The 12118-nt window shown below is 39.1% G+C and overlaps 1 protein-coding gene and 1 pseudogene across 2 annotated transcripts; one reads left to right on the forward strand and one right to left on the reverse strand.

Moving 5' to 3' along the window:
• Positions 1 to 850: 850 nt before the first annotated feature.
• LOC308620755 (centrosomal protein of 78 kDa-like) lies at positions 851 to 8752 on the forward strand (annotated as a pseudogene). The gene is made up of 5 exons: positions 851 to 959; positions 2011 to 2120; positions 4353 to 4527; positions 6519 to 6632; positions 8623 to 8752. The product of its transcript is annotated as a centrosomal protein of 78 kDa-like (transcript).
• Positions 8753 to 9759: 1007 nt separating this feature from the next.
• On the reverse strand, positions 9760 to 12109 carry LOC308620711 (transcription initiation factor TFIID subunit 7-like). Its single transcript, XM_081240622.1, has one exon. It carries the CDS (start codon positions 11353 to 11355, stop codon positions 10309 to 10311), a length of 1047 nt encoding a protein of 348 aa, XP_081096748.1. The 5' UTR covers positions 11356 to 12109; the 3' UTR covers positions 9760 to 10308.
• Positions 12110 to 12118: the final 9 nt, after the last annotated feature.

The raw sequence follows: 12118 nt of genomic DNA on the forward strand, positions 1-12118 counted from the left end.
AATAAATAAAATTAAAAAAAAAAAAAGTAGTAGATCTTCTAAGGACAGTGAGAAGTGGGGTGGGGGTGGGGTAATCAAAGTGGAAGTAGCAGGCCCTTTCACCGCCAGGAGACGGGTAGTTTATAGTTGGGAGCGCCTCTAATTTTGCCGGAAACTCAAACCACTGTCCTTTCTCTGGTGTAGGCCTCGTAACTGGCTGTTGCTCTCAGACCTGCTCAAGAAACTGCAAATGTCCTCCTGCATAGTCCGCTGCAATTTTCCAAATGTGGAAATTGTCACCATCGCGGAGGCCGAGTTCTACCGGCAAGTGTCAGCAAGTCTCTTATTCTCTTGCCCCAAAGACCTGGAGTCCTTTAATCCGGAAAGTAAGGAGCTCTTAGATGTGGTGGAGTTCACGAATGAGCTTCAGACTCTGCTGGGCTCATCCGTGGAGTGGATCCTTCCCAGAGACCTGGTCTCAGACGACGCCTGGTGAGCTCGCCGGGGCCCGCCGTGTACAGTGTGTCATAGTGTGTCATGGTGTTAATCCTTGTGCATATGTGTCCTAATACGACTATTTCTGTAAAGAAAGGACACGATGAGACACGACTCCAGTCGGAAGGACTTTGAAACATGTTTTTTTCTTTTTAAAATTTTAAGTCCGTTTTTATGAAGTTGTTAATAAAGTTTCTTTACTTTTCAATGTACACATGCTTCGGAATATGTTTGTTTTTACTCGGAACAATTGTTTCTTTTCTTTTTTAAGGAGAAAAAAAAAAAGGCAAAGGAGCTCCACACTTTGACTTAATTTCATACAAAGCTCCGACGACAGAGGCCATAACTGTTGAGAGTTGCTTTGGGGGCAAATTAAACCAGTAAAATTTTAAACTCTTCCTCCATATTAAAGGGATTGAATAAATTGGCCACTTTGGTGCACCTGTGTCCTGCGAATTGTCCAATTGGAGATGGAGGTTTAGGAAGTGAGTTTCAGTCTTGTTTAAGTCTCTTCCCATCAGACTGGTCTCGTGATTTCCTACACACCATGTTACTTCCTGTCTACCTTTCCTTGGTGTTGTTCATGCCTGGATTATCTCCTGTACCTGCTCAAACCTTGGTCCATTCTCATTTGTACCATGGAAGTTTGTCATGCTGGATACTGTCAGAACTAATTTTACTTAAGTTTGTGTTAAGGTGCAAAGCACACGTTTTGTATATTTTCTGTTTTTTGTGTTTGTCTATATTTTATGGTTTCGCTTCAAGAAATATTATGGGAAGGGAAATAGCAAGATGTAAAGAGCAAAAAAGTCATCATTCTCTTTCAATTGTTAGAACATCTATCTGCAATCATAATTATGATGCACTGTGGTATGTGTTAAAATAGTAAATACATGTAACGTCCCGTAGGAGCAGCAAACTCTGGTGTTGGTGAGGGTGTGTCATGGAAGTAATCACAAAGCAGGTGACTGTTGGTTGGGGTCCTGAAACATTAGTGTGCCTTCCCTGTGTCCAGTAGTGGTCTGGAGGGGTCAGGAAGCCTGCCTTTGAATTTGAGGGAACAGAGGGTTTGAGGTCCTCTCTCTTCTATTGCTCTAGTACACTGCATAGCAGCAGTATACTGGGTTTACAGTTGACGTTTAAATCGCTGATTGATCATTAAGATTGGGATGTATCTTTGGAAATGAAAATAGGAAGAATCGTATGCTTTTTCTTTTTTTTCTTTTTTTTCCTATATCTGAAAAGGTATGTAGTACTTTGCTCAGTGGTTGGGAATAAAGTTTGCAGTATTCAGTGTATTCAGTTTTAGTATCTAAATAGAATTAAACTGTTGCTGTAAAGTGGAATAGCACTTTGTTACTGACAAGTTTTAGAATGCATCTGTTCGTCAATTACCTGTTTGGGAAGATTGTAGTTAATGATTTTGAGAATGTGGCTATAAACCTCCAACTGACTCAAGAAAAGCAAATAAGTCAAGATTGACAAATGTATAGGCTCTTCATCTTATTGTGTGTGGGGTTTTTTTTTTCCTTTTAGTTATTTGTCAAGGTATAAAGAATTCTATCACACTTAAGACAAGTTAAGTAAACGTCACGGGGTGTATTCTGACATGGCATGGAGCAGATCACATGGCCTAGATCTTAAAGGTGATTTTATGTTTAAACTTTCATGAAAACATATGTGATTGAAACACATTAATATATTGATACAGAGGGCAGTTAATTTTTGTCTTTTTGTGTGTGTGTGTGTGGTACTGTTGTGGCCTCTCCCATTGCGGAGCACAGGCTCTGGACGCGCAGGCTCAGCGGCCATGGCTCACGGACCTAGCCGCTCCGCGGCATGTGGGATCTTCCCGGACCGGGGCACGAACCCATGTCCCCTGCATTGGCAGGCGGACTCTCAACCACTGCGCCACCAGGGAAGCCCTAATTTTTGCCTTTTGATACATGTGAGCGCAGCTTTCATTTTGCTGAAAGAATATGACCAGTTTTCAGTTTGGGATTCTACCATTTAGGAAAGATAGTCCACTTAATTTTAGAAATAAGAGATTTAATATATAATACCTAATAATACTTTTATGTATTATTTTACTGAAAACATTTATTGTAATACTGTGAAGAAACTATGCCATTCTAGTCTTCAAGACTTAAATGAATCAAGTGTTTATTAGCTGTTGTAGTTTTTAAACTAATAAAAGTCAGTACATCAGCAATTTGTAAATACAGTTTTTAAAATAATGCCTTAACAACTTTACAGTGGTTATAATGACTGTATTTAGGCCTAAAGTTAGTTAATAATTTGACATGAAGGCTTTTTAATAGTTTGATGGTGCAGATCAGGGATAGGTAAACTCTGGCTGGTGGGCCAGATCCAGCCCGTCGCCTGGCTTTGTAAAGGAAGTTTTTCTGGAACATAGTCGCACCCATTGTTTACATGGTAGTTATGGCTCCTTTCACCCTACACCAGTGGGGCCGAGTAGTTGCAACAGAAACTGTATAGCTCACAAATCTGGAAATGTTTAAATTTAGATTTTAAAAATTGAAAACTTCTTTGAGCCTATACAGGGCAAGTCCATTGACCCCTGAGGTAGAAAACAGTCAGGAACTTGGGTGCGGAAGCCAAATGGCCTAGGTTCAAATTCCCTTTCTCCCATTTGATAGCTAGTGACCATGGGCAAATCACTTAACCTCTATGCCTCATTATGAGGTTTAAATGCACTTATTTGTATAAATAGTGCCTGGCACATACTAAGCGCTGTGTAAGTGATTGCTGTTGTTTCTGCTTGGAGCTTTAATAAGTTACTGTTAATAGAAAAATGACACTAATGATTTTCCTTTTAGAGTAACAAAGGCACTTTGAGTCTTTTACTTTTTCTGGAATGTAATAAGACTTTTTTCATTGACAGTCAGTGTTCCCTGTTACCAAAATTTACTTTATGAATATAAAGAATTGAATATCTTCAAGACAGTACTTTTGCTTAAATGTCAAACCATTATTTTCCCAAGGCACATCAAACTGGCTCTGCATAGTCCAGGGCTCTAAAGCTTGTGTGCACACCCTAGGTAGCATGTGAGATACATTTTGTAAATATAGTTTTTAAAATAATGCTTGCGACTTCCCTGGCGGTCCAGCAGTTAACACTATGTGCTCCCAATGTAGGGGGCTTGGGTTCGATCCCTGCTCAAGGAACTAGATCCCACGTGCCTGCCATAACTAAGAGCCCACATGCCACAACTAAAAGATCCGGCATGCTGCAACTAAAGACCTGGCACAGCCAAACAAACAAACAAGCAAATAAATAAATAAATCTTTATAAAAAAATAAGTAAAATAAAATAATGCCTTAGGAGTTAGGAAAAGAAAATATTAGAACATTTTTACCTTTGTATTATTTTTAAAAATCTGTGTAGTTTATCATGTACATAAATTATATGTATGGAACTTTGTGTATATAATTTGTTAATAAATAAGATGCATATTAAAAAGTTTTCTTATGGTTTGCCCAGTCAGGTGTTTGGAGGCCATTGGAGGACAGGATGATGAAATATAGGGCCTCAGCAAAGATAGAATTTAGAACCAATTCCCTGACTTAGAAGATAAGGAAAATAATTCATAGACTGTAATTGAGTTGTCCAACTTTACATAAGTGTTCAGAAACAGGAAATGCAGTGGCTAGAATCTAATCACTGACCGAGCAGAATCTGGGTCACTCACTGGACTCGTAAACCAGAAGTGACTGTTGAAGTTCTCAGGTTGATGCTCCTGGCATATATGCTTGATCTGTGTGTGTGTGTAAATCTCTGACATAAGAAGCCATACTCAGGCACACCCTGTTTCCTTATTCAAGCATCTTAATTTCATCCCATTAAATCTTTGAAGTATCAGACTACCAGAAGGCATGAAGAAACCTGGGCTGAGAGTCTTCATTCCAGGAGACGTGATCTTGACTGCATGGCTGGTTTGAGGCGCATCACTCTGAACTGCAACCCGCTCATTGGTGACCTGGGTGCAAGTGCTTTGGCAGAATCTCTTAGTGAGGATTTATGGCTTAGAGGGAAATTCTAAAATTGAAAATATTGAATGTTTAATATGCTTAGCTTTTGGCATGATACTATTGTGATAGGATGTTTTAAAGCCTCATTTTACTGATAGCTTTTATTTTGCTTTTCAACTTTCTCTAAGAGTTGCATATATCCTTTACAGAAAATACAGAGTTACAAGAGAACCTATAATTTTAATACCCAGATATAATCACGGTTCATTTTGGCGTATATACTTTCAGTCTTTTTTTCTTCTACAAATATATATGTACACTTAGGGATTACAAAAATAGAATTGTAGTATACTTGCTATTTCACATTCCTGCTTTTTTCACTTAAAGATGTATCATGTAGTATTGCGTCGTATTGATGTCCCATAGTTTAATCAATTCTTTGCAATTCTATTTAGACAGTTTGCTTTTCCCTGTCAGAAACAATGTGAATACGTTGTATATACATCTCTGTGTCCATCGGGATTACTTCTGTAGAATAAGGTACTACAAGTGGAATGACTAAGTGTGACCTATTTTTAAGACATTTGATACACATGGCCAAATTACCACCCAGAAAGGCTATGCCAATTTGTAGTCCACCCCAACAGTAGATGGGAAGCCTGCCTCTCACAAACACTGGCCTGGAGCACTTGTAAAAAAATGTAAAACTACAAAAATGAGTACCTCTCCATTTTCTATGCAAGTGGGATTACTCCAAATTTTATAACTTTTTTCAATTAATTTAGTATGAGCATTTTAGCAAGTCAGTAAATTTGCATCTCCTACATCATTTTTTGTGATTGTTCAGTATTCCATTATATGAATATGCCACAGTGCACATAGCTTATCCATTCTTGTATATAAGCTTTGTCCAGTTTTTCAGTTACAAATAGTACTCTGATATATATCCTTACCTATATCTCTGACTATTTCTTTTGGTTAAATTCTTAGAAAGAGAGTTGTTGGATCCAAAGTGTATAGACATTATTTAAAGGCTTTTCTTACAGAATCTTGGCTTCATCTGATAGGAGAATAACCACATTTTGTTTTATTTTGTATTCATTTGATTGACTGGTGAGGTTTACTGGCTGTTTGTATTAATTTGGCTATTTGGTTAATTATACCCTGTGTCCATTCTTCTGTAGTGAGAGTTTGTAAGGGTTGTATCATATCCTGTCAGATCCGTATGTCTGACTTGCTATTTCTGTGCGTCATGGGGGTGTTGAAAGACTCCAGTTATTTTAATGTGATGGTCCACACAACACTTAAACAAAAGACTCATGATAGTTTCCTTTCATGTAATAGTTTTTAATACCTGTGCTTTAGTGATGATCCCTTTGGTTTAAATGAGTAGGTTGTTCAGGCCCAGAACTACTAGAATCCATGATCAGTTTTTCTGGTTTTTGTCTGACCTTTTACTGCGACGGTTCTTGACCATCATACTTTCATGATAGGTTTTTAGTATGTATTCTCTATTCACACATTGTTGAAAGTTTTTATTATTTGTATCCTCTTAGACTTGTCTTTTTTTCCTCTAAAACTAACAGTTATTACATTTCTTCTATTTTGTTTTCCCCTTTGAACTAGTTTCAAGTGTGATTTGGAGCTGAAGATCATGATCAAAAGAATGCAGTGCATTTCTGAGCTCCACCAGGTTTTGCTTGTGAGGTTTACATGCCCCTGCCGCCCTTGCTAATTATGAACTGAGATTCATTTTGTGATGCTTTTTGCTCATAGGTTATATACAGTTATTCTTCAGTTCTGTAATTGTAAAATACGTTGTATGATTTATTGGTACTAAAGCCAGGGTTATCACTGCACATCCAAGAAGAGGTTTTTAAATTGGATTATGCATTATGTGTGTGCGTATGTTTCTGTTTTTTTCCATACCCAAAATTACAAACCTGCCATGACTTGTCTTGTGCAGGACTCTTCCACACGTGAGAAAATGAGAGTTGTCTATATGTTAAATCTGTAGAGTTAGCAAGTGACCTTTTGTCTTTCATCGAAAGCACTTGACCTGCAGCAGTGCGGCCTCACCAGCGAAGGAGCAAAGGCTTTACTAAAGGCTCTTGAAACCAACAGAACTCTGCTCGTTCTGGATATAAGAAAAAATCTGCTTGTTGGTATGTGGTCACTTTTTTTAAATTGATAAACACAAAGCAAAACAAAAAGAACTTGTTCAGGTATTGACAGTTTTTTAAAACTTAATGTGTTTAACTTTCCTCATCATATCATTGGCCCTTGAACAACGTGGGGTTAGGGGTGTCGACCCCTACACAGTTCAAGATCTGGGTATAAGTTTATAGTCAGTGGTTCCACATCTGTGGATTCAACCAACCTTGGATCATGTAGGACGATAGTACATATGTATTGAAAACTATGCGTGTGTCAGTGGACCCGCGAGGTTCAAACCCATGTTGTTCAAGCTTCAACTGTACTTTTCTAGTGTTGCACTTCCCTTATGTTTTTAGCAGCTACTGTACTAATTAAAGTGAATTATACTTGTCAATTTTTCTTATCTCTACTCTGAATAGAGGTGAACCTAGATACTAAGCCTGCTTCCACCAAGAGCATTATTTCTTTCCTGTGCAACCTCTGAATTCTTGCCAGGAGTACTTTATTCATTTGTCAGATTCACAAGTAATTTTGTAATCATCTTCTGTGTGCCAGATACGGGTTTAGGGACTAGGGATAAAGCAGTGAACCAGACAGACAAAAGTCTTGCCCTCATGGAGCCTACATTCTAGTGAAGGAGATCAGATAGAAATGAGTAAACAGATAAGTCATATAATTTTAGAGAGTAGGAAGTGCAAAACTATCTTAATGTAAGGAGAGTGAGGGAGAGCAGGTAGGACTCCATTGGATAGGTTTGTTAGGGGACAGCTTCACTGGAGAAGTGGCATTTGAATGGAGACCTGAATGAAGAGAGGAGCAAGCCATGGAAGATGTGGAGTAAGCACATTCCAGGACAAGGAGGCAATGAGTATGTAGGCATGTAGGTGGGTGGAGTATTTAAGGAAAAGCAAGGAGGCCAATCTGGGCAGAGTACCGAGTGAAGAAGAGTGTGGTATGACATGAGGTCAAGGAGCTAGCCAGGGGTCTGCTCTTGTAAAGTCTTGAAGGCCAGAGTAATGATGTGGATTATTCTAAATGAGTAGAGGGGTTTGAACTGGAAAAAGGCATGATCCAAATCGTATCTGAATAAGGTGACCTGGTATAGAGAAGGGACTTGGGAGGATAAAGAAGAGGAACAGGGGGCTTCCCTGGTGCCGCAGTGGTTGAGAATCTGCCTGCCGATGCAGGGGACGCGGGTTCGTGCCCCGGTCCGGGAAGATCCCACATGCCGCGGAGCGACTGGGCCCATGAGCCATGGCCGCTGAGCCTGCGCATCCGGAGCCTGTGCTCTGCAACGAGAGAGGCCACAACAGTGAGAGGCCCGTGTACAGCAAAAAAAAAAAAAAAAAAAAAAGAAGAGGAACAGGGAGACCAGTTAGGAGACTATCACAGTGCTCCAAATAAGAGATGTTTATGGCCTAGGTTAGGTTGGAAGTTTGCAGCAAGTGAAAAGTGGTTGAATTCAGGTTGTGTTTTGAGGGTGTAGCTCTCAAGACCTGCAGATAGATGTGAGGTATGAAGGAAATAGTAACAAGGAGACAAGTCGTTGATGATTATGTGTGCAACTGGGTAGTATCACTTAGAAGAAGGGGGCTGATGGGAGGAGCAGCTTTTGAGGGAATATCAGGACTTGGTTTGTTATCTTGGATGCCCTGGTTTGATATCTTAGATGCTCTTTAGGTATCTAAGCGTCTGGACGGTGCTCAGACTGTACTTTGTATCCAAAGGTATCCAAAGCCACTTGAGATGCAAAATGTTTCAAGTTGACCTTTGCTGCTGCCAAAATAGTAGCCACTGTGGGCAGTCTGCAAGATGGCATCTTAGGTTTCTGAGGAAGAAATTAGAATACACAAAGGGGGAAATAAGTGTATAATTATATAATGTAGATTTCATATTTAAATGTCTGGGAAAAGCAATAATTAGTTGGCTTTTGGTTTTAAATGGAAATAGCCACTCATTGGAAAATAATTACTCTAATTTCAATTCATTTTACTTTAGATCATTCTGTGATGAAAACAGTTACCAAACAAGTTCTCCAGATGGAAGGAGTGCCAAGTCAGAGGTATATAGCATGTTTCAGTTCTCTTGGAAGAATCTCTTTAATGGCTTGGTTTTCTTTCTTTCTTAAAAGAAAATTATCAAGGTACTTTCTGCCATCTTAAAACTAAGATTTGAGTCAAATCAAATGGCTTTTCTGTTTTTGAAAATGTTGTGTGATGCTTTAATTTAGGTTCCCAGATATGCAGATTGAAAACCTTTTAACTTTTTATTTTCTGTAACATATTATCGTTAGTCACAAATAGTCTTTTTTTTTTTTGGTGATAAGAATGAATAGCAGGAGCAGCATTTGTGAAACCAAATCTAATATGAAACTGACTCTTTCTTGTGAGTAAATTTGAATACTGAAACAGCAAAACAATAAGGTTTAATAAAAAGCAAAATAAATTTTTTATGTTTATGATCTGCCAATTTCCCAGAAAGGGTTTTGTGGTGACTTTAGTTATATACCAGATACATTAAAATCACCAGTGGACAACACATCTTTTATTCAGGTGCCCTCTGAAAGTTTTAAAAATTTGTTGACTTCATATCAATGAATGGTCCACTTTAAAATGGTTAAAATTATAAATTTTCTGTTTTGTGTCGTTTACCACAATTTTTAAAAAATGTGTTGTTTGAAGATTTTTGGGTTTTATAAAGGTATTGTATTAGCATAAAAATGAAAAATTTAACAGACCACCTCTAATCCCATTCTCCTATCAAGCAATATTTACATTTTAATTTTCTCTTCCTGCTGTCTATAAACATAATTCCACATAGCTTCAATATAATTTGCCATTCTTATCTTTTCATACTAAATTTAAATTCTGTGATTCATAGTTATACTTTTTAACATTGCATTCACAAGGTTTCATTGAGTAGGTCAATTTTTTTAATTGGTGATAAATTGGAAATAACCTCAAATAAACTATTGTAAACATCTTCATAAATACAGCTTTTTTTTTTTCTACTTCAAATTGTATGTTTTTTTGATTCTCTATTAATCAACTTGCTTGGACAACAGTGTATTAAATAAGTTGTTAAGAGTGTTTATGAAGTCAAAAAAAAGCTTATGATCGTCTGCCAATTGTTATTTCAAGAGTGATATTTTATTTTTTTTTAAGGTGAAAATTACTTGCTTTTATTTATTGTTAAAACAACTTTATGAAATGATTTGCAATGCAAAATGTGGAAAACTGCTTTGAATAACTGGGAAAATAGCTACAGCATGGGAAAACGTATGTAAACAAACTTCACTGCCACCAAACTAGAATCTACTAATTTATCTCAGATGGCATCACAGAGTAGCAATGGCAGCTTCTGGTAAACGGAGAAACAGCAGCAAAGTCCTGCAGTGAAGCTGTGATTAATTACCAAACTGAACTGTTCACTCCACTAATCCTACAACTTCCCTACATTTATCTGTCTATACATTCCTACTTACTACAGGACAAACACCCACCGAAGTGGTTCCAAAAAACAAATGAGATAGAAATTCACAATTATAAAACAAATCCAATAGAAGGCAGTGGAGGAAACTGGGAACTACTGCAAAGTTTTACTATCTAGTCCAGGTGATGAAAACAAAGTTTTTCTTTCAAGGCTGACCACTGTCAGGAATGAAATTAAGTATCAAAACTCTCCTCACTTCTCTAGGAGTGATTCTAGCTCTTCTTGCAAAGAGCTGAGCTGCTCCTTTTCTCGGTCTTCCTTTTGTTTCAGTTCATCCAGCACAGCCTGAAATCTGTTCTTGAGAGCCAGGTTCTCCACTTTCATGATGAGATCCTCCTGTCGCTTTGCCCTGTCCTGGGTCTCTTGGAGCTTGCCTTTCATGTTATCAATCTGTTTCTGAATTCCCATAACCAGCTGATTAGTTCCCTCGTTTTCTTGGTGGTGTTCATCTGACTCATTTAGCTTGTGCTGTAGCTGCCTTTCCAGATCTTCCTCAGTGTCAATGATGTTTATATCTTCATCTTGATGCTGTGTCTCATCTTCATCTTCACTGCTGCTGCTGAGGTCATTGAATATCTCCCGAAGCTCATCATGTTCTAATGAGTCATGGCCCTGCCTGTGGCCAGACATTCCGGGGGAAGAGATATCAAGGCCTTGACTTTCTGCTTCTTTTGTTTCATCTTCAGCAATTATTTCCCAACGGGTACTGACAGCTTCAGCATCTGTGCTCAGCAACCGCTTTACTTCTTTTTCCACATCTGGAGACTCAATATATTTCTTCTTTGCTGTCTTACGGAACCTTCTCTTTCTGACATTTTTTAGAGGCAGAGTAATTCCATGGTTCCATATAAACTTTTTCTCTTTGTCCTTATCCTTTTTCTTGCTTGCTTTGGGATCAGCAGTGGCAACTGGTTCCTCAACAGGAGGATAGAGATCACCATCAGCTGTACAGACAAGCATCTGAGAGATATCAGCTGTCTTGTAAAAGGTTTTTTTATCAATGGTTTTCAAACTTTCCATAACACATGGCAGATCTACCAATTTTGACGCCAATGGGACCTGGTCCACTCTGACAATTCCATGACGCCCATCAGGGTGTAACTCAATTGTCAGTCTGTCCTTCAGGTTGACATGACCAGACTGTATCGCCCGCCTCACAGTAGAGGCATACTCCGGAGGTAGGCGTAAGATAAACTGGCTCTCTACTTCGTGAGGAGCATCATCTTTGCTCTTACTCATCTTTATTTCTTTGTGACTCAGTTTTTCTCTAATAACCAGTTGTTGCACTAAAAAATTTCAGCTATTTCAACAGAAAGACCAGTTCTTTATAAATTGACGTCTTTAATTACAAAGAGTTCTAGGTAGAAGAGCAACTAAGCGTCTATTCGGAATTAAGTTCCAAGTCTTTCTAAATATGCTGTGACAATACCAGTCGTTAATGACGCATTGCCTTACTCAGGTCCATTTAAATCTGTTAGCTGCAATGCCAAGTTCCAACCTCTAGATAGAGGTTGTCCTGCCGCTGCAGGACAACGCAGGGAAAGCAAATGGCGGCTCCTACGAAATGATTTTCGGCACAGAAAGTAAGGCTCAGCAGATACTCCCAATCCACAAACTCTCCCGGAACAAAGATACGCAAAAAGCGGGGCGTAGTGAGCTCTCTTCGCCTCGGGTACTTACAATCCAGTGACGGTTATAAGTCCAGTTTCTCCGGACAGGCGCGAGCGGGAAACGAAGCCACTCAGAGAAAGGCGGCCGGGAGCCGAGAGTCTCCTTCCGAATTCCTTTGTTCTTCCCGGCACTTGGCAAAGCGATCCGCTGATTTTCAGTGAAACGGCTGAGGACGGACAACGCGAAACCTCGCCAAGAACCGCAGCTCCGAACGCCAGATTCTGCAACTCCGCAGCTCAGGCGGCCTCCGTCCGTTACAGCAGACCTAGCCGAGAAAAAACAGCTGCGTCACCACGCGAGACCGGCAGCTGCTGTGAGTCGCAACACGCCA

The sequence above is a fragment of the Mesoplodon bidens genome, assembly GCF_964165515.1.
Source record: "Mesoplodon bidens genome assembly, chromosome: 7".
NCBI classification, from domain to species: Eukaryota; Metazoa; Chordata; class Mammalia; order Artiodactyla; family Ziphiidae; genus Mesoplodon; species Mesoplodon bidens.